Source organism: Mesoplodon densirostris, chromosome 9 (assembly GCF_025265405.1).
Source record: "Mesoplodon densirostris isolate mMesDen1 chromosome 9, mMesDen1 primary haplotype, whole genome shotgun sequence".
Lineage (NCBI taxonomy): Eukaryota > Metazoa > Chordata > Mammalia > Artiodactyla > Ziphiidae > Mesoplodon > Mesoplodon densirostris.
This window is the reverse complement of record NC_082669.1, coordinates 17,499,955-17,522,792: the sequence shown is the minus strand read 5'-3', so window position 1 is coordinate 17,522,792 and position 22,838 is coordinate 17,499,955. Positions and strand designations below refer to the sequence as shown.

General features: G+C 51.2%; 1 protein-coding gene across 5 annotated transcripts in view; it reads left to right on the top strand.

The window, feature by feature from the left end:
- The window catches only part of ATXN7L1 (ataxin 7 like 1), a 242,304-nt gene that overhangs the window by 67,807 nt on the left and 151,659 nt on the right, over positions 1-22,838 (top strand). For all 5 annotated transcript variants that reach the window (XM_060107827.1, XM_060107826.1, XM_060107824.1 and 2 more), the window contains exon 3: positions 17,799-17,903. In XM_060107827.1, coding sequence (XP_059963810.1) covers positions 17,799-17,903 — 105 coding nt within the window. The remainder of the gene's footprint in view (positions 1-17,798; positions 17,904-22,838) is intronic.

Sequence of the window (22,838 nt, the reverse complement as noted above, 5' to 3'; positions counted from 1 at the left end):
TGAGGGGAAGGCAGCCTGGGGGACCTGACGGGGTCTCCCGGGCAGAAAGGAGGCCAGGGCCACACCTGTCCAGCCCCAGGGCTGTGCCTGGGCCCAGGCGCCCTTGCTGAGGGCCGCTCTCTTCCTGTTCCTTTTACCCAAGGAGTTCTGGGTAAGGGGTGCTGCTGAAACCCGAAAAGAGTGACACCCGTCCCTCACCTGGGGTGGCGCCTTCCTGAGTTGCCTTCTGTGGTTGGCTGGAGGCCACTCAGCTGGGCCAGAGAGGGGCCTGAATATTCTTCTCCCCTCTCGTGCCTCTCTTTGCTGGAGAGGCAAGTCAGCAGACGTTTCTTAACCCCGTGATTTCCCTTCCCCCTCTCGGCTCAAAAATGGTGAAAGTATGTAAGGTAATAGGCTGTTTTTATGGAAAGTGACCTTTGGGGGAGTCTAGCCCGGTGCTGGGTTGAACAGCTACATCAAAATCACAGGCCAAGCTTTGTTCCAGCATCCAGATTCCTGGGACTCACCCCTAGAGTTTCTAAGTCAGTTAGTCTGGCTACAAGCCAGGAATCTGTACCTTAAAAGCTGAGAGATTCTGCCACTCAGCCAGGTATGGAACCACACACCTGGTCCCCCCGCCTTGTATCACCGGCCGGGGCAGGAGCAAGGGGGCGCTCTGGGGACCCAGAGAGGTCTCACACCTTGACGAGTTACTGACTGAGGCCTGAAGCCCCAGATACCACTTGAGCCCTGTCGTCTTCTCACAACAGCCAGGGCCCGAGCGGTCCCTCCACTGGATGGGATCTAGGTCACTGGGGTGACGGCCAGCCGTGGGGCACTGACTCAGGGGACCCCAGCAGCCCGTGGTGCCAGGGAAGCTGAGGAAGGAGCCAGGGCAGAGGAGAGGGCCTCTTCAACCATTCCTGGAAAAGGCATGCAGATTGAATGCACGTATGACTTCACCCCTCCATCACCCCCATCCCCGGCCCCCCAGGACAGTGTCTGGGGCACCTCTACGACCCACCACTGCTGGCAGTTGGAGGGTGCGGTGTGTGGCCTGCCCTGGGGTCCGGTTAAGGGTCCACACTGAAGTTGGCTGGACAGCGACCCAACGGGGTAGATTTGACACAGAGGCAGATTTGGGACGAGGTCGAAGTTTACCAAGCCCTGAGTACACGGAGCTCATTGTCTTCTGATCTGAGCATTTGGTTCTTCTGGAAAGATGAGACTGTCCAAAGAGACCCGGGCCTGCCCCCAGGCAGTTTGCACTGGGAAGCCTCTAGAATAGCAGGCACGAACCCCATGGAAATAGCCTGTGCATCTACATCGAAAACAGCATTTAAACCAGGAAATCAGAACTACGTGAGCTCTGGGCGGCCCTGGGACGGGCAGGCTGTGCTGGCTGCTGCAGGGAGCCTCCTGCCACCGGGAATCAAGGGCCCAGAGCCGCAGGCGCTCTGGGAAAGTGTCTTCCTACAGCCACTCTCCCCAGGGCAGACGGCATTTGAGCCTGGGGGACTGGCCGCAGGACTGTAGGGGCTGGAGGAGAAGGCCGTGTGGCCACTCCAGGGCCGGTTGTGTTCCAGGAAGGTGGGATCTTCTTTTTTTCTGGGAAGTGAGAAGCAGCTTGATAGCACCATGAGAAAGCTTCCCCAGGCCTGCAGGCCTTAAGTAAATAAAAGCACAAAAATAGATTTTTCAGACCGTGTCCTTCTGGAGCGTAGTAGGATTTCCTGAGAAATTGGATTGAGTTCTCCCTGACTCACCTGACTGCTGAGTGGAGAAATTCAGAGGAAACATGTATGTTTCCCTCAGCCGTATCTGCCGAAACGGGGCTGACTGCAGGGCTTACGGCCCTTAACGGGTGACCCTTTGAAAGGCAGCTGGGGGGCTGGGTCTGAACAGCAGGCTGGGGATTGGGGCTGAAGCTTAGCTGGGCCACCCCTGTACCTGAACCACCACTCTCAGGGAAGAGAAGGAGATTTATCGTGGAATCTCTGCCCTGCCTGGGCGTTGTGGGTTGGTTTCCTGCAGGTAGAGGCCACTGGGCAGTCCTCAGGAGAACCGGGGTGTTTTTCCAGCAGTGATGAGGGGTTGGCCCCAAAGCATCCACACCAAGTTGACCCCACTCCCCTTGGGTATCAAGACTGCGATCTGCTGGATGGCCAGCCCAGTGCTGGGGCTTAGGATACGACTGCAGAGCACAAAGCAGGTTTTCTCCTGAGCCAATCCATGAGGACTAGGCATCAAAACACTATTAGCATCTTGCTTACCTGGGTTTTCAGAAACCAGGCTTTAACTGGCCCCAATCCATCCAAGGACCTAAATAGAGTGCGCTGGGCCACTTTCGATGGAGTCTGGGTTCCAGCATGGAACTTTATTATGGGAGAGAACCAGTGGAGCGCTGGTATACTGGCTCTCTGCGCGAATTTCAGAGCCCTGATTTGTAGGCTTTGCCTTGCCAGGGTGCAGATACTCTCACTATGGTGAATTTCAAACAACGAATGTGAAGTGGCTAAATGTGGAGTTGGGAAGAGAGGTACGCAGTTGGCTCCAGACCACTACTGGACTATGTCCCTGACTCAGAGATCCAAAGAGCTTACAAGTAGAGGTACCTAAGAGGGGTACACTGAACCACGTGCTAGGGGTACCCGCAGTGGCCCCCCTACATGTACAGAAAACTCCTACCCCTTGGGCAAGAGAACCTTTTAACCAACAAGAGGATCCATATCACCCAACTAAGACTGGATGTACTGGTGAGTGTCTCCATGTTAGTAGTTTCCATGATAGGATAGTGATTGGACACATTGTTTGGGTTTATCACATACCTTGAGGAGTTTGCTAAAAGTGCATCCTCCTGGGCTCCACCCCCAGAGAATCTCACTCCATAGATCTGGGATAGGGTCTAGGCATCTACATTCGACACCCAAGTTACAGGTTAAATTCACACCTTGAGAAATCCTCAGCTACTGTTTACTCACCCTGTGGCTTCCATGACTGAAAGTTCAAGCTCTGGTGGCTTTTAACATAATGACTTCATTTTCAACACTCACTGTTTTGTTCCAGTGAAACAGAATTGTTTTCTTAAAGTCCCACCATGCAAAATTAGATTCCAGATCATAGTAATAGCTAACACTTATTGAGAGCTTTCCAAGCACCAGACATCAAATGTGTGTGCCTCATCTCATACTGACAACCATCCTATTATTACCATCCCCATTTTGTGGATGAGGAAACTGAGGCCAGAGGAATTTTCCAAGGAGGTGGTGCCAGGATTAAAATCCAGGCAAGCCGACTCCAGAACCTGCCTTCCAAGCATGACACTGAACTGTCTCTGTAAAATACTGTTCCTCTGCGAGGCTTTGACTTTTGACTTAGCTAGTTCAGGCTAAAGTTCAGTTTGATTTCATGGGCATTTGAATGCCTATAAGATGCTGGCACTGGCGTAACTCACTTCATTTAATCCTCCCAGCAACCTTGCGGGGAAGATATGCTACTATTTTCCAGAAAAGGAAATGCACATCCAGAGAGGCTCTGTGGCTTGGCCAGTGTTGCACAGAGGGCAGGGCGGGAGTGAGCTGCTCATCCCACACACAGCCCTGCAGCCACGCCACCTGTTTCCTGGGTGGTTCCTTCGTCTAAAGTTAGGCGGTTGAGGCATTGGCACTCTTTTAAGCATTTGAGTTTGTTTCTGACAGTCTCAGTATCTAACTGTTAAATGTCTGAGTCAGTATATAAAACATTCGTGGACAAATGGGGGAAGATAGGTGTATCTATCTGTAAGCACCAGGTAGAGTGGGCTAAGTGTGGCCATAAATGCAAAGGACTATGCAAATATAGAGAAAGGGTTATTGTCTCTGCGGGAACCAGAGAAGGCTCCCTGGAGGAGGTTGCACTAAAGCTGGCCTGGAAGGTGAGTGTGGAGGGAGGGGTAAAGGAAGGGCAGTGATGGGGGAGGACGTGGTGGAAGCTGAACCTGGGACTCAAGGGTAGGGCTGGATCCCAGAGTCTCGGGAACCTCGCCGAGAGTCTGTGCCTTTTCTCCTCGGGCACAGAACCAGCTTCATGCTTGATTTGTGATTGAAGACGTTGTGACTTTTCTCCTCCAGCTGATCGATCCTATTTTCCATTACATTCAAATAGCTTTCGGTAATCTTCTCTATGGTGGATTTTGTCAACCGGGGCCTCTGTGCTCAGAAGGCTGCCGGCTTTAGGCACCAGCGCATCTGAGTCGTTGCCAGGTGTGTGTGACTGGTTTTAGCAGCCTGGATGTGATGGATGCTCAAACACTTCTTTTCATTTTCTTAGAGCAAAGGTCCTTTCTGTCCCTCACGAGCACGGGTGCAGTGGCAGGTCCAGCTGGAGTCGCTCTGGCTCCCCTGTAAGCCCCCCTTTCCCAGGGGGATGCTTTGGGATATCTGTCAACAACTTCCTGCAGCCCAGCTGTCCCGATGGCTTGAATGCTTTGGACACTGATTCCCAGGGACATTAAGCAGTTCCTGCCGCTGCCCTCTGGGTATGCCAAGTGAACACGTCTCGTAACAGAGCCAAATGGCACGTTTACCTCTGAGCTCTGGCGGCATCGTCTGGGTGATCACTGTAATCTTTGAAGGGCACACGCGGGCTCCATACCCTTGACAAACGGCCTTGGGAAAAAAATATCACCGTCTCTTGGCCAGTTACGGATAAACCATGGCCAGAGCCAACTCTGCTTTGCACTCAGAGCCACTAACAAGTGCCATAGGACCCAGGGGTCTCTTGCTGTAAGTGCTCTGAATAGGAATCAGCTCACCGTTGCCTGGGACTCACCAGGACCCCCAAGCCCTGGGACTGCCTCGCGTTCCTGGCCACAGTCTGACAGATTCTGAGTGTGTACCTCTTCTTTGTCCCTGAATCTGCAAGCGGAGCATTGACAGAACCCTCACCGCTGAGCAGGGGCTGGCATGTCTGGGGTGGGCGTCTTCGTGACCTTTCACCCCCCACTGCATGTTCCGCATGGCATTCGTGGCAATACCTTGATAGCCGAGGCCTGCCGTGGGGCAGTCTCCTGGAGGCCTCTGCTTGTGCCTTTAAAAATGTCACGTTTGGGGCTTCCCTGGTGGCGCAGTGGTTGAGAGTCTGCCTGCCGATGCAGGGGACACGGGTTCGTGCCCCGGTCCGGGAAGATCCCACGTGCCACGGAGCGGCTGGGCCCATGAGCCATGGCCGCTGAGCCTGCGCGTCCGGAGCCTGTGCTCCGCAACGGGAGAGGCCACAGCAGTGAGAGGTCCGCCTACCGCAAAAATAAATAAATAAATAAGTAAGTAAATAAACATAAAAATGTCACGTTTCCTGCATTCACAAGGCACCGCTGGTGGGCTTCGTCATGGACTCTGCTTTCAGTGTGGTCCACAACACGTCATCCAAGAAATCACCCAGCTCGCTGTGCTGGGAGGGGTGGAGCATCCCTGTGGTAGAAGTGCCTGGCCCTGCCAGTCCATTTCTAAATTAATCTCTAAACAGTGACGGAAGGCCCAATAGGAAGTGCTGCTTTCATCGTTGCTCTGGTTTTAGCAGTGCTGTGAAAGCCCTCGGTGCGCATGGTTTGACTCCCGAGGACAGCCTGGGACCCCCGGCCCGCTCCTTCGCCCCGGGCTCTTTATATTGTTTTCCTCAAGATGGAATGAAAACCTCTGGGCCCATGCTTCTCAAGAAGCAAGATGGCAGACAGAGGTGTGCCTCAGAGCAGCCTTTTTTGAAGCCTACAGTCTATTCAGATTTCAGAGAGAAGGCTACATTCAAGGAGGACTTCCGCTTGGCTCCTGCCGTGTGAATGGAACAGATGGAGCTGTGCATGTGGCTGTCCCAGGCAGTTCACAGTGCAGCCCCTGAAAACCAGCTGATGGTTTTTGCTATTGTCTAGGTTCTTTTTTCTTTCCTTCTTTTTAAAATTTTTATTTATTTTTGTAAAGCCATGTCTCAGCCTTGTCACCCAAAAATGTAGCATTTGTAGCAATAAAACAGGCTGAGACTGAGTTAAGTCCACCTCAGAACCACAGTGCTCAAAACTATAGTGCTTGGGCTTCCCTGGTGGCGCAGTGGTTGAGAGTCCGCCTGCCAATGCAGGGGACACGGGTTCGTGCCCCGGTCTGGGAAGATCCCACATGCCACGGAGCTGCTGGGCCTGTGAGCCATGGCCGCTGAGCCTGCGCATCCGGAGTCTGTGCTCCGCAACGGGAGAGGCCACAACAGTGAGAGGCCCACGTACTGAAAAAAAAAAAAAAAAAAACTATAGTGCTTCCTAAGATAGGAAGAGAGATGACAGAGATAAAAAGATAGAGATTAGAGACAGATAGATATGATAGATAAGACACACAGGTAGATGAGATAAGAGACAAAAAGAGATAGGGATAGAATAGATATGATAGATCAAGGTAGATGCTTTTTTTAATTTAATTTTTATTTTGTGTTGGGGTATAGTTGATTTACAATTTTGTTTCAAGTGTACAGCAAAGTGAATCTGTTACACATATACATATATCCATTCTTTTTCAGATTCTTTTCTCATATAGGTTATTATAGGATATTGGGTAGAGTTCCCTGTGCTATCCAGTAGGTCCTTGTTGTCAAGATAGATGATTGATAGAGATGATAGAGATAGATGCTATCTTCTATATAGGTATTATCTCTATAGATAGAGAGATAGCCAGCCCTCACTAACTCTTCTTAAGAATAAACCACTCAGATTTTATGCTCTATTTATCTTTTATCTATTTATTCTATTTATTTATCTTTACAAAGGGGATTTCCTTTGTAACATGGGTGTGGCATCCTCCCTTTCTTCCCCTCCTCCTCACCCATTCTTCTCCTGTTCACTCCCTGATGGACCAGTCATTGTAACTGAGGAGCTGCAAGGGAACGAAGGGACCAATTAGTCTATCCTCCAGACTCAGCTTGCCACAAGAAAGTGGACCATCTCCTATGAAAAGAGATGTTTTCATTGATTTCCCTTGACCCATTTAAGTTGTTCTTAATAGCACCGTTCTGTTCAGTCTGGAAATTCTCTTTGACCAAACCCACTGCCTTGTTCCCTGAAATATGGCACCTACCTCCCCGTCACAGAGGTCTCTCTTGAGTGGAGGTGGAAAGAGGAAAGGCATCACAGACTGTGCCAGGGGACCCAACCTGGACCCTGGAGATGCCCCGGGATGGAGGTGGGAGGAGTCACCCCCAAATCAGCTGGAAACTGGCCTCACACAGACAAGCTCTGAAACTTCTCTGACCAGGGAGGCCCAGGGGAGGAAAAGCCTGTTCCAGAGAAACAAAGCAAGGCCCACTGAGGAAGCACTGCGGAAAAATGCCCAGGGAGGCCTCCTGGGTTTATGAAAACAAATATTATCTCAACTGTAGTTCTCAGGTGGATGGTAATGCAGACATAAAGATTTAAGTGAGCATTTAAGCTTGTAAATGACCCAGGCAGGAGAGCCTGGGAAGGAAAGGAGCCTGTGATGACGTGTGACCTTTCCAAAGCATCGCAGACCCCTCCACTTGTCTACTCTTTAAGTGTCACAAGGCAGGAAAGCCCAGGAAGGGACTAGAACTTTCCCCAATATGTTGATGCTTCTCTTCTCTCTCTAACAGAATCAGAGTGAACTAAGCAGTCTGTACTTCCAGGCCCTCGTTGAACGTGCTGTACCCATCCTGTCCCCTACACAGAATTTCTCCCTGGCTGGGCCAGGGCACGGGGGCCAACTTGGTGAGGGGCAAATGGGGGTGTCCTGTCCACGCAGCTCATCTCTAAGCCCAAGCAACCTTTGCCGTAAGAAGTGCTTTAGCCAGGTTACCTCCTCAGCACTCAGCATCCAGCCAAAGTGCTTACGTGTTCCTCATCTGTCCTGCTGGCCAGAGGTGGGGATGTCAGGCCAGAAGCCACCAGCCCGCCAGGCTGGAATGATGGACAGGGATGTGTCTGCTGGACAGGGGAGGAGCCTAGGTGTCCCTGCAGGTGCTTGAGAGAGAGAACCGGGGCTGGGTTGACACCCCGGGAATATTTTTAGGGGCAGTTTGTTGGCATTGTTGCCTAAGCCAGACATGGGCAAAGGGAAGCCCTTTACAGAATGGTTCTCTCGGCTACCAGGGTCATCACTGCCCAGCAGCCAGTCAGACCCTCTGTCGGATGGGCTGAGATGCCTCACTGTGCCTTGGGCTCAGCCTGGCTGCTGAGTCCAGAGCTGAAACAGGAAGGGGTGGGAGGAGTCTGGATCTTCCAGGCCCTGCATCACCCACCGCCCTGATGTACAAGACCCATTGCAGCCCCAGGGTGAGGAAATAGAAAATGGGACCAGAGGGAGCATCCAGGAAGCCCCCCTAAGCCCACCCCAAGCACTGGCTCTGGGTCGGGCGGTGGGGGCGGGGTGGAGTGCGGAGTAGCTATGTTTGCCGGGGAGGAAGGAGCCAGCCTTCATGAGCCTGGCACTCTGGGGTCAGGAATCCACCACAGGTGCACGACAGTGGCTGCCCGCGCACACCTCCTTCGTAGCTTCACGTAGCGCTTGTCTTCCAAGGAGCTCCCACCCAGAATGAACAGACAGATATAATCATTGACCTTGTGATCTTAGTTAGCTACATAGATATTAGGGCAATTTATTGTCGTCTACAACTTGCCCCTTTAACAGAAGAGAAAATGAAGGAATGTGGGAAATAAATCAACTTCTTGGGAACTTCAGCCTAGTTAGCTAATTAACATCTATTAAGGGGCCACCATGCGCCAGACTGATTGGCTGTGGACATGTTAAGGGCACTAAGTCATGATTCCTGTCTTCAGGAAGATGCCAGTGTGGTGGGAGGGGTGTAAACCGGTGACTCCAGTGCAGCCCTAAGAAAGCTCTGGTCACAAAGCCGAGGGTGGGCCGGGAGGGAGAGGAGATCCCACCTCCTCTCTGGGCTCCTGCAAAGGAGGCTTCCCAGAGGGTTGACTGGTGAGTTGGGGAGACAGAAGCTCATAGATAATAACATGCTGTATTTTTACATCCTCCCCGTGTGCCAGTCCCTTCACAAACACGTCGTTTCACCCCAGATGAGAAAACAGAAGCTTAGAGGGGGTTATGGTGCCAACGGACAGAGGCAGGATTTGAACTCGAGGCTGCCTGAGTCCAGAGCCCAGCTCTCAGGCGCTGTGTTTTTCAAGGCCCGCCTCTCATAGTTGTTGTTCTCAACTCTGGACTCCGATCACCTCCAGGCCAGCCGGCCCAGTCTCTCTCCCTTCCTTGGGGGGCTGGGGGAGGGGCAGGCCCGGGGGACGCCCCCCCCTGGGACCCCGTGCGGCCCGCGGTCCTCCGTACACCGTGAGCGGCCGTCTGTAGAGGCCCATCTCCTGCAGAGGGGGGGATGGGCTGTCTCGTGGGGGCTTTGTGGACGGCTTGGAGGTGCAAGGGGTCGGGTTCAGGCGGCAGAGTGGGGAGCGTCCACCTGCTCCAGGCCCCGCCCCTGGCTGCAGCCTGGCGAGGGAGCGCCCTGTGGCCCAGCCTCAGCTGGAAGACGTCGGGGCTTCTGAGTCCTTGGTTTATAAGAGAAGCAAGGCCCTGTGCCTGCTGCCAGCCCTGGCTGATGCCGGAGAGCTCGCCCGCGCCGCTTGCTGCTTGCTTTCCTAATCTTCCTGCTTCCCTTTCCGTTTCCAGATTCCATGAAGCCCTCACAGTCAGGCCCCGGGTTTTCAGAGATCTGAAAGACGGAAAGGGACCACATTTTGTTCTTTTTGGATTTTCCTCGAGGGGAGTTCAACATTCTGCTGGGGGAGTGGGAGGTGTCAGGTCTGAGGTCATTGCTTTGAAGACCCCAAATTGTTTTGTTCTGTGACTTTAAGGGGAGTTGGGGGACACATAGAATCGCGCCATCAGAGCCAAGGAGAAAGGTACCCCCCCCGCCTCATGCTTTCCATTTGACATAAGTGATTAAAATAGAGCTGGATATTCCACTAGCAGAGAGAAAAGACACATTAATAAAAACTGTATAATGAGTGTATTAAGATTAATGGGAGAAAGGAAGGCCTTTAGGACCAGCCTCTCCCAGTGTGAAAGGTGCTTCGACTGAGTGGCAGCCGTGTCCGGATGTGAATCCATGCTTGGGGGCAGCCATGTGTGTCCTTGAACCACGGTTACTGTTCTTCCCAGTCATCTCCTGTCTGAGTTTATGTAAGTGGAAGCCCTCGCATCAAAGCCACTGCCTGCCCAGCTCATCCTTTTGGTAGTTTTCCAAGGAAGTCCAGTGGCACCCGCTCTCCAGCCATCATCACAGGCTTGTCACATCCGTAGGTCCCACCAAGGTCTGTGGATCCGTTACCCACCACGGGCAGAGGCTCACGTTTACCTTCCTGGAGACGGCTCCGCGCGTTGAAATCACATAATCTCAATGTTTATCATTACCTTGTATTTTTAGAGTCCATTCAGAAGGGAAGCCTAATTTTAAAAGTGTATGAAACCGTTGTTATACTAGAGGCGTATGCTACCTTGACATTTTCATAATTCCTATAACAACCAGGGTGGTTTCACAACCCCAGAAAAGACTTTGGGGGAAACTTGAGTCTGTTTTCTGGGGCTTTTTTTTTCCCCAAGAAACTAACATTCAAAGTTGTCTGCTTTGCTCTCTTCCTTTTCCCGCTGCGGGATCTTCTGTAGCGAACACAGGCATCACTGATTGCTGATAAGCTGTCCCCCAGCCTTCAAAGCTAGTCTGCTTCTAGCTGCTTCTCTGTGCAGCCTGTGCTTGACTTGGCATTCCCATTTGCAAAGGGAAAGAATCACTCTTTCTTAAGTTTTTCATCTTTTGAGCTCTCACCAGTTCTTGCTTCCTAATGCCCAAGTCTTGAGCTTTGGAACGTGTCCAGGGACAAATGCAAAAGTGCACAGAATCTAGTGTGATCCTGAAGCCACAAAACCAGCTGTCTTCCCATCTTAGAAACGAGTCCTGTACAGATAGCAAATTGGACATGTCACCCTGCCTTTTCCTTTACTTCAGCCGTTTTCTCGAAGTGAATACTGGATATAAAGGAAAGTTAATACACTCACGACTTTCCTTGTCGGAAGTGTTCCCCTCGGAAAGCTGTTTATAAAATGCTGCTCCCATTCTGCCAATTTCTTTTGCAGTATTGACTTAAGAAGCAGGTTATCAACTACACCAGAAAATCGGAGTTATTATTCTTTTTTTAAAATAAATTTATATATTTATTTATTGCTTATTTTTGGCTGCGTTGGGTCTTCGTTGCTGTGCGCGGACTCTCTCTAGTTGTGGCGAGCGGGGGCTACTGTTCGTTGTGGTGTGCGGGCTTCTCATCGTCGTGGCTTCTCTTGTTGCGGAGCACGGGCTCTAGGAGCGCGGGCTTCAGTAGTTGTGGCACACGGGCTCAGTAGTTGTGGCTCGCGGGCTCTAGAGCGCAGACTCAGTAGTTGTGGCGCACGGACTTAGTTGCTCTGCGGCATCTAAGGGATCTTCCCAGACCAGGGCTCGAACCCGTGTCCCCTGCATCGGCAGGCAGATTCTTAACCACTGCGCCACCAGGGAAGTCCCACAGAGTTATTATTTTACCTTCGTAGGAACCATTCTGGTGTCCTAAACTTTCTCTTCTTCCACCCCAGCTGGGTTCTGTCCCCTGCATCCCTCCTCTGCCGTCTGAGAGAGGAGAGGGGCAAAGGGGTGTGGGAGGGAGGTGTTCAGGGGAGTTGAAGCTGTGAGAGCCGGACTAGCCCTGTGGGAACCTAAGTGCTATGGGGAGGCAGGCCTAGGATGCCAGACGAAGACGATAACATGAATGCCATTGACGACTGACTCTGCTGCAGATGAGACTTCCACCAGAAGTAAAGGAAGAGAAGAAGTAAAGAACTGCCTGCTTTAAATAGGGGCACTGAGAATAGCCTGTGTGTGATCCATGTATAAGCAGCATTAATTTAATACTCTGAGCCTAATGTGTGAATAATCTCCATGAATAGCCCTTAAAGAGTAAGCATTAAGTTGACAGACGTTGAAGAGAACTTAATTCTCCACTCCAACATCCCCCCCTCCCCCTCCCCCAGCCCCCTTCTCACCACCAGAGCTGGACAAGTAGCAGCCTTTTTGTGCTCAGTTGATACAGAAAGTGATCCGTATGTTTACCTGGCTCTGTTGTGCGTATGTTTTGGGGTTAATGATCAATATCATTACCATAATTTTATATTAATGTAATGATTTCCTCCCAAGTGCACAGAAGCCTTTCTGCATCCAGTGTGGCAGATGACAGATATAATTTTCTCCATTTCTATAGCTAAGGAAATTGATCCAGGGAGGAGTGATGGTGGGTGCTAGTCAGTGGTGTGCTGGTAAATATTTTCACAGCTAGCTCTCCAAGAGAAGCAGCCCTGGTTTGTAGTGGATGCTGATTACCATGGTGTAAATACTCCCACCTTGGCTGATTCAGGCCACCAACATGCCTCACTGAATACAGAGTTAGGAAGAGATACAATCAGCTCCTGTGAGCTGGCACGGCACACTCCGGAGTATAATTGGCACAAATTCATGGCTTCAGACTCCCAGGTGACTCCTAAGGACCAGCTCCAACCTCTGTAAATACCCAGTTAACTCTCAGGCTCAGCTCAGCCTCTAACTCAGTGGATTGCCTTGAAGAGTGTTTTTCACACTTTGAGTTGTGACCCATTAAAGGGTCAAGAAGTTAATTTCAAGATCTTAGTGAGCTGGGCTTCCCTGGTGGCACAGTGGTTAAGAATCCGCCTGCCAACACAGGGGACACGGGTTCAAGCCCTATTCCGGGAAGATCCCACACACCGCAGAGCAACGAAGCCCGTGCGCCACAACTACTGAGCCTGCGCTCCAGAGCCTGTGCTCTGCAACAAGAGAAGCCACCGCAGTGAGAAGCCCGCGCGCTGCAGCGAAGAGTAGCCCCCGCTCACCACAACTAGAGAAAGCCCGCACATGGCAAGAAAGACCCAACGCAGCCAAAAATAAATAAATAAAATAAATAATAATAAAATTTAAAAAAAAGATCTCAGTGAGCATTTTTTTCAATGAAATAGAACAGAATAAAATAAAATGAGTAGACCAGAACATATCAGAGTGTAATGTATATGTTCCAACGAGAGATGATGGATAGATGGATGAGTGGATAGATAGGTAGATAGATACATAGATAGATAAAATAGGTATGTATTTGTGTATAGTGAGTTGGGGTTAAAAAACAAAAAACAAAAAATACTGACCTAGAAGCAAGTGTATCTCTGTTTCCCCATCTGCAAAATGGAGCTATGGAGCTTGCTCTCACCCTGCCCATAATCAGGCCAGGAGGATGACTAAGGTCACCTCTGTGACAGTGCCATGGTGGTACTATCTGATCTCTCTGATCAACAGTTGATTCATTTGCAGGGGCAAAATGGGGCAAAACAGACAGGCGTGGCTTTGTCTGTTTGGGAGATGGATGAACACTGTGACGGGCACAGTCCCGTCACCTATATGCACGTTTTCTCGGGGCCTGACCACAGCCTAGAGAGTGTCCTCCCAGTGGCCCTCAGCCCTCATCTGTCCACACAGTGCGCAATGGTGTACTTGCACACACAGGAAATTCTGCAGGTTGGAGGGAACGCTGAGGTTCCCCGGGAGGCTGGCTGTGAGTGGTTACGCAGCAGAGTCAAAGAATGTGCTGGCTGGAGCAACTCTCCCACTGGAGTGGGGAGAAGACCTTGACTAAAGCTTTTTCCACACGTTCTTCCGAATCCCTGGAGGAAGAAAATACAAAGCCAGGCAGCTTTTATGAGCCTTCACAGCAACCCCATGAGGCAAGAACTGTGAGCCCCGTTTTATGGAAGAGGAAACTGACACTCAGAAAGGTTAGGCACCTGCCCTGAAGTTGCACAGCAAAGCAAAGGACACTGTGCTCTAAATCCCTCCTTCTGACCCCAGGCCTGTGCAAACGCCAGAGGCTCCCTCGGAGCCTGTTAATCATCCATGGAAGCGTTCCAGACTGGTTTCTTCATCTTTGAAATGAGATCTAGCTCTTATGAAACATGTGGCCTTTTGCTGAGATGGGAGCGTGGGCTGTAGAGTAGGAATCTCATCCTACTTTAAAGATCACTGCCTTGGGATCTCTTACCTTTGTTTCCTTGCCTGGTAAGTGGGATGATAGCAACTTTGTGGGTTAGTTATGAGGATTAACTAAGATGATGTTATGAGATAGCAAAGTCTGGAAGGATATATCTTAACATGCCAAGAGTGGTTATCCCGAGGTGGTGTCATTACAGGTGGTTTCACTTTTCCCTTTTCTTCCCATCTTTGTTCAGTGGTGTACTGGTAAATGTTTCGCAACGCGGCTTTCCAAAGAAAAGAGATTTGTAGTGCCCATTTCCGTGGTGTAAATATTCTCACCAGGGCTGATTTCAAGTTACCACCTTGATCTCACTGAACGAGTTGGGTACTTGCACAGTTGGCTCTCGAAAGCTGGTACAAGCCCACGTCAACACACCCCTGTTTTAAACTGTGAGCTGCAAGCTCTATTTGGGTGGTAAATTGAGAGAGAGAGAGAGAGAATTAATAATAGGATGCCTAGCCTGACGCCAGACATAGTAGTTTCCAGTTCTCCCCAGCCTTTCTTCCTCATCCCCAAGCAGACAGCACATGGACCGAGATGGCCTGGCCCCGCGAAGTGGTGGTTCTTCTGAGAAGCCAGGTGCCCTTATCTTGCTCCCCATCTGCCAGGCTCTCCCAGAGCCTGGGCAGCCTGTTGAGGAGATTCTAAGGTCTGATCACCAAGGAATAATCAAGTAGGCCAGCAGGTCCTCTCAGTTTCCACAGGAGACACGCTCTGAGCAGACGTGTGCATGGTTGAAACTGCCCTGGAGGAAACCAAGGAGAGTCCCAGTGCAGTGAAGGGCCTAGAGTAGGACACCCCCAGGGTGGCCAGTCTCTGACCAGCCTAACCTTCACCTTCAACTCTTGACCTAGAGGTGCGTGTAGTGGGTGGGGTCTGCAGGTTCCTGGAGGAATCCTGAAATGGGACAGCAGCTGGAGGCCTGTCAGGCCTTGGGCACGTCCTCAGGCGCGCACGACAAAGGTGCAGAGGTGCGTTCCTCGCCCACACCTCTCAGCCTCCCTTACTCCACACAGCTTCTGGTGCAGAGTAGGTGCTCAAGAAACTTTTGTGAATGCGCTTTTTTGGTTTTTTTAATTAATGCATTTCTTTCATGCCTTTATAGCCTGATCTATTGCAGAAAGGCTGGAAGGCAGCTCAGGAAATGCTGTTGAATAAATAAATGTCTTAGCCCTTGCCAGCTCCTGGTTTCACATGTTCCTGGATAGAAATGTGACTAAATCTAAATGAGATGCAAAGTGTTAATAAAGATTGCCAGTGATTTTTTTTTAATTTCTTCTGGCTTTTCTGTATTTTTCATATGTACCCTCAGAGAACATGGATCACTTTTGTTATTTAAAAAAAAAGTCTATATATTATAAAAATAATCTGTAAATAAAATGTAAAGCGGAAGTGGTGTCAGCAATGTGGGACTGGGTGCATCCTCTGTGCGCTGGGAGGCGCTGAAGCAAGGGCCCCGGACGCGCTGGGTGGGCCCGGCCTGGGCCTCCCCACGCCGCAGGCCTTTGTCACAGCTGGGTTCTCTCTCAGGCCTCCTCTTTCCACAGGCCTCCGCCTACCAGGCACTGACTAATAACGCTCCCCTCCGGTAATGTCTTAGTCAGAGTGGAAACAGAGGCGAGTCCTAGAGGGGAAATGATGGGCTGCGACCAGAGCCACAGATGCTCGCACGTGGAGGGCACCCAGCAATGGGGGCCCTTCCCACCCTTCCAGTCCAGCCTCCTCTGGGGCGGGGGTCTTGGCTCCCGGCCGCGTGACAAGTGTGTTGGTTCCATTTCCCTCTAAGCATCGGGGCTGCACGGGAAGCCTGTGTTGGCTTATAAATGAGCCGTGCCTGAATCAGAAGGAGCTTGGCTTCCCTGTGGCCTCGCCCTGCAGCTGGGGGAACCATTGTGCGCCTGGTGGTTTTCAGTCAAGACACAGGTTGAGTCTAAAAAACGAGGGCATGGGGGGCTGGGGAGAGGAAGCTCAGCTCTGTGACGCAAAGACTTTCATGCAGAACGTGTCTTTTATTTCCTCTTTCCGCCCTGCTCTCAGTGGCCCCGGAGCCAGTCAGCTAAGGAGGGGCCGGCAGAGTGCCCTCCACCCGACGGTGGGCGAGGAGTTATGGCCACCGAATCCTCCAAACTGATCCCCTACACACACACACCTTTCCTGAGACATAATTCACATATGCAATTTACCCGTTTAAAGCATGCTGTTCAGTGGTTTGTAGTATGTTTACAGCGTAGTACAGCCATCACCCCTGTCAATCTTAGAACATTTTTATCACCCCCAAAAGAAACCCGTAGCCTTTAGCAATTGTCCGACAGTTCCCTCCAGGGCCCCCCACCCCCAGCCCAAGACAAGCATGAATCTGCTTTCTGTCTCTCTAGTTTTGCCTATTCTGGGCAGTTCATATAAATGGAATCATATAATCCGTGGGCTTTGGTGACTGTCTCCTTTCACTTAGCATATGTTTTCAAGGTTCATCCATGTTGTAGCAGGTATCAGTACTTCACTCTTTTTATGGCCAAATAATATCCCATTGTATGGATATATCACATTTCATTTATTTGTTCAGCAGTTGATGGGTATCTGGGTTGCTTCCACCCTTGGGCCGTTATGAATAATGCTACAGTGAACATGCGTGGGCAGGTTTTTGTGTGGACCTACGTGACTGTGTCTCGTAGGCCACATAACTGATCTTCTAACAGTGTCCATCTGACTCTGTCACTTCTTTGCTTAAAAACCTTCAGTAGCTTCCCACTGATCTTAAAGTCAGGTTCAAAATCTCTACCTTGGTCCACAAGGCTTATACCTTCTGGGCTCCCGCCTTGTTCTTCTGTTCCAGCCAAGAGAGATTCTGCTGACACAGAATCTCCTTCCTCGGCAGACCTGGAACTTCCCTCTCCCTCCCCTGGCCTTTTCTTTCTCTAACCCCTCCTCAGGGAAGCCTCTCCAGTGCCTCAGACAAGGTTAGGTCTACCTGCCACACACGCTCATGGGACCCTGTACATCTCCTCCTTAGGAGGTACCACTGTTACAACCAAGTGATGACTTGTGTGATTCTGGTTAATTCTTCTCTTTTCTGCTCCAGCAGAGCAGGGCACTCGTTCTTGTTCACCAGTTATCCCTGGAACCCAGCATGGCCGGTGCCCGGCACACTTAGGCACTCGGTAAATCTTTGCCACATAAAGAATGGATAATGAAGGCAGCCAACAAGCCACTTGTCTGGACACTTCCTTTTACCCTGGAGTCTCCCGCAGGTGATGGGGAACCCAGGCAGCTGCCGAGACCAGGATGACTCCTGTCTCTCCAGGCTTTCTCGCCCCGTCACTCACCTGGGAGGGCTCTGCCTACGCTGAAATGGGTTTGGAGGAGCTCCCCCATCCTAAAATGACTAGAGCCTCGTTGGGTCCCAGCTAACCCCGGGGCCCTCTTTCAGAACAGGGTCACTCCCCATAGCATGTGATTCCAGGCAGCCCAACCCCGCTGACCAAACCAACAGGGGTAGCCGTCTGTTTGCAAGGAAAATAAGGAGGGGTTCTCTGAGTCACGGGCTTCCCTGAGAGTGGGGAGCTGCATTAGGACAAACTGCTTTCCCTTTCGTAAAGATGATTGGCTTTCTGCGCGTCTTGTTTGGAAAACTGTCCTCGAGGAAATGCCAAGAAGAAACCGTCCACCTTCTGAGACTTGGTTGCTTTTTCAAAACAGCCTGTTTTCCTTTCCCCCACAGATATGCACTTGTTTGGCCACTACCCAGCACACGACGACTTCTACCTCGTGGTGTGCAGTGCCTGTAACCAGGTCGTCAAGCCGCAGGTCTTCCAGTCCCACTGCGGTAAGTGGACTCCTGCACCGGCCAGTGTCCGACATCAGGGAGGAACCGTCTCCTGTGGTCTGGCCCTGGGGCTGTCTTAGCCCAAGGCCGTGGGTGAATTCCTCCTGGGGCTCTACCTCGGCTCCCAGGCTGCCTCTTTAGGAGCTGCAGTCCTTCTGCCTGCACGCTCAGTGCTGCCGGGACACCAGAGAGAAAGCCCCCCATTGTTTAGGTAGATGGGTGGTGGCCTCTGCAGATGACGAAGGGGAGGGACAGTGGTGGCTCGAGCAGTCCCTCCTGCAGCCTCGCAACCTGACATTGGGTCCCCCTGAGAGAGGGCACGGTGGAGTCTCCCTGTATGGACACACAGGAGGGGTGGGTCCCGTGTGGGACCACTGGAGTGCTGCCCCCGAGAAATGCGTGTAGCAAAGCCACAGGTTCGGCTTCTCCTCTTCCAAGAATCATCCTTGTTTAAAAAAAGCCAGGCCTGTTTGGGAACTCACTTTCCCTCTGTATCTTTACATCCTTGAAGTGAGAAATTCCCTTCAGCTGTTCCACGGCAAATGCTGGTCTCCTTCAGTGCAGGTGCCGTGTGGACTTACAACAGATAACCTCCACGAGGTTGCTCCCCTATAGCAAATAAGCAGCTACTGACCTGAGACAGGAAGTGACTTAACCTCTCTGAGTGGAGGTTTCCTCTCTTCACACGGGGCGTTGGACCAGCCAGTTTCCAAAGCTGTTGTCATCTGCTCTGAGTTCCAGAACAGTAGTTCCCAGTCTTTTGGTTTAAACTCTCCTCTTTTTCTCTTGAACGTAAAATCCAAATGCCCTTCTTTACCATTACATTTCAAAGCACATTAAATATTGTGCCTAAAAAAAAAAAATCAAAGCAATTATAATATCAAATACGCTTTTGCCAATTACACGCTTCCCCTTCTCACACTCAGGATTTCTTATTTTACCCCACTGCAGTTATCACCATTCTGTAATAAACAGATATAAAATAAAAGGAGATGGGCTTATTATCTAAACTCTCTAGTAAATGTATTTGGGACTATAGAATAGTTATATATATCCTAATATCACTTATGAATATGTATATACCTATATGTCATTTACATAGCTGCATATATATGTATAACCTGCGTCTGTGTGTAAACTCTGGGTGTGTTTTGTGATTATAATATATAGAGAATCGAGGCTTCTGAGACTTTCTGACCTGCACAGGCATAGAGGCTCCTAGAAAGTGCCGTACAAAGAGCTCTGTTGAGAGGCCAGGTCTCCTGCCCCTCCTGGCCACCAGCTCTGGGACTTGGGGCTCCTTGCTAGATGTCTCAGTGTTTGGTTTCCTCATTTCTTCCACGAGAGGTGACTTCCGCAGGCGCTTCCAGCTCTAACGTTTTCGTTTCTGGCAGAATGAGCGTGACAGGAGCAAGTCGTGTGCTGGGCACGAGCTGATCTTCTTGCTTGATGCTCTGTAGCAAATGACCCTTCCTTCTCCCCGGAGGAGAGAAAAGGTCCAACCTCTCCCAGGGAGACTGTCAGAGGCCCGGCAGTGGTGCTACCAGCTGGGGTGACAGGAGAGGGAGTCAAGAGCAGAGCAGTGGCGAGAAGATCCCACCCAACTGCTGGGTCAGGGGGTGACTGTGGAGGCTCCGTGGCCCCTGCTTCTGTTTGTCTCATGAAGATGCCAAAAGGGATGGTCATTCATTCGTTCATGGGATGTGCTGCTGTTCTGGGCACTGGGGCACAGCAGTGAACAAGACAGAAATCCCAGAAGCCGTCAGAACCTTCTCTGGGAACTTAACTCGCTGGCAGGAGGTCCCCCCTAAAAGGGACCTGGGACCCCACTGTGCCCTGCAGAATTCCGCCCAAGGCAAGGCCTCACCTAGCTAGCGAAGGAGGCCTCTGGGGCTCGGCTGGGCTGAGACACGTGCCTCCCTCTGTCCTAGGCCTTTTGGTGCAGGAGCAAGTTGAGCTTAGGGGGAGAGCCAGGGGTTTTGTGGCCATCTCCTGAACAGTGGCAGTAAATTAGTTTGGGGATTTGGGGTTACCGATCTCATCCCCCGAAACCCCGTCTCCATTGAGCTTCTTGCTGAATCAGCTGACAAGCAGCGATGGGGACATGGCCACATCTCAGCAGATGGAGGCCCCTAAGCCTCCCTCGTCTTTCGGGTGCGTGTCCCGCAGATTCGCAGCCCGCGTTTATCAAGGGCAGGAGAACACAAGGCAGAGCTCAGAACCAGAGCAACACTCCGGGGACAGTGAGGATTTCTTAGTTGCCCTAAAAATTCCTCCTATAGTGTCATAGTGTTTCCTTTTTTGCTCTTTTACCTCCTAAGACTAGCCTCGCTCTCATCAACAAGTTAACGAGAATGGCAGTGTGCTCAGTGCCGGGCGCCATGCTATATGCTTTCTTTATCTTTGAACATGTAATCCTAATTCTCTCAACACCCCCATGAAGTAGGTACCAATGTTACCCCCATTTTGAACTTGAGGAAGCTAAGGCTTAGGAGTACCTTGCCCAGGGTTGCAAAGCTACGCAGGTGTAAAGCCTGATTCTGAACGCAGGCCGCCTCGCTCCAGAGAGAGGGAAGCGCGTGCTTCGCCTGCTTGCTTAGCCATTGTCCCTCACTGCCTCCCAGCGTGGGTCACATGCCCTTGTTGTCCCGGCCCAAACTCAAAGGCCTGACCCGCTTGCCTTCCAGGTAACACATCACAGCACAGGGCTTCAAACTCGATCTTGTTAGCGGCAGAGCTTTCTCTCAAACGGAGTCTCAGCTGTCGAACCCACATATGGATATAGATACACAGCAGAGGCAAAGAGGTTGAAATTGGGGTCCCTGGCCTCCTCCTGGCCTCTCAACCCGCCAGGGCTCCACAGAGCAGCATCTGGAGTTTTAAAGTGGAGAGAACATGGGCTTTGGAGGCAGGCAGAGCAGGTCACATGACTCCCTCGTTAACTGCGTGATCTCAGGCAGGTGGCCTCCTGTCTCTCCACCTGGTCCGTAAGATCGGTGCGCGGCCTGCCTCGGGGGAGTTGTTGGTGCAGAATGACCGGCGAGAGGCGCCTTCCTGCAGGCGCGCCCAGAGCACGCGTTCGTTCCTCCTCTCCCCATGCCGCGCCCCCACGGCCGGCAGCGGGATGCGGTTCATTCCTCTTCATATCCATAGAACCTGGTCCTCCAACGCCTCCCACCTTCTGCCGTGCACTTCACTTACCTGTGGACTGTCTCAGCACATCCGCCAGCTTCTAGGATGCTCTCAGGACTAGGGATGTACCTTTTCAGCTCTGTATTCCCAGCACCTAGAAATGAGTTCATCCATCACCGGCCGTGGCCCCGGGAAGCAGAGCTGAGGTGCGGTGGGAGGGACACAGCCCAGGGTCCAGCACACCTGGGGCCAGATCCCAGCTTGACCTCGCCCAGCCCTTGGACCCTGGACTTGTCACCGTTTTAAATGACAGGGGACTGGACCTGTGTTCTCTTGGCAACTTGCTCATTCTTAGCACCTGTGATTCGGCTCCTGATTTTAAGGATCATAACGTATCCAGAGAGATGGAGGCATGGCAGCCTTCAAGATTTCAGTGACCTGGTTAAGTTAAATGAAAAACGGGTGTGTGTGTGTGTGTGTGTGTGTGTGCGTGTGTGTGCGTGTGTGTGTGTGTGTAGGCAGTTGGTTCTGAGGACTTTGGAGGTTGACAGTAATGTGAAACAGTGAAAACCATTGTGGAAAAATCATGCATTTTGGAGTCAAACGGACCCGTTACTAGCTGTGAGACCTTGGGCTAATTACATGACCTTTCTGAGCCTCCTTTTCCTCTAAAATGAAGGCGATAGTTCCTGCCTTGCAGAGCTACTATGGGGAGCAGAGATAAAGTAGTTTCCTGGCACATAGTAAGGAAATGAAGAAAGGGTAGCTATTATTGTCAATAAAGTATGGCTCTTTTTTATTAAGTTGAATGTTTCTTATGAAAAATGGGAAAACCAATTCAGTCAAGTGCTTCCTGCCTTCGTTTCTCTCCCTGTCTCGGGGGATGTGTGCACAGAGGTCAGCCTGCGGACTCTGGCCTGTGATTCATCTTCGGCTTCCCACACTCCTGAGGCAGGACTTGTTGGCCTGAAGGCGATTACATTGCCAGGAGTTCTGAGGATCTGCCTTTATGAATATGGTTTACATTCACATGGGGCCCCAGTATCAGCTCCTTTGGAACTACCGTGAAGCTCCCAGTGTCTCTCTGGGGTCCCTGCTGAGGTCCATCTGGCCTTGGCTGCCTCCCCGTATGGGGGTCATGTGAAGCCCCGCTCCCAGGGCCGTCTGCTTTCCTGTTGCTCCTGACTTTGTACCCCAAGCTGGTGTCCGAGACGTAAAAAGTAGGCATGCCCACTGCTCAGGAGACCCTCTGCTTGGCGTAGGGGTAGGGGCTCCCTGCAGGCCATATTCTGTGCCACCCTGTCTGTGTGGGCCCCTTAGGTCTGTTTCCTCTGTACACGGGCCCTTTGGATACTTTTTAAACCTCTACCCAGGAGATCTAGGATTTTGAGGAATTGGTTTGTTTCTGAAGTCCCTTAGGTTAGTTGATGAGGTTATTTAGGCGTAGAAAAGGGGAAAACAGAAAAAACCTTGCCTTGGGCGTCCTGATCCCATTCAGCAGGCATCCCTATCTCTCATAGCTGTCCAGCCCAAGTTGTGGCTTGACGCACTGACACGATGTAGCAGCCTCGTTTTGGGGAATAGCCTCCCTGGGGTCAGTCTGCCTAGATTCAAGTTCCAGCTCTTCCACTTATTAGCTGTGTGACCTTGGGCAGGTTACTTTGCCTCTCTGTGCTTCAGTCTCCTTATTCTTAAAATGGGATCGTAGTTTATCTCGTAAGATCGTTGTGATGATTAAAGGAACTCGCATGTGGGAAGTACTTAGCACAGTGGTGGAACAAAGTTTGCTTTAGGAAAAAAACA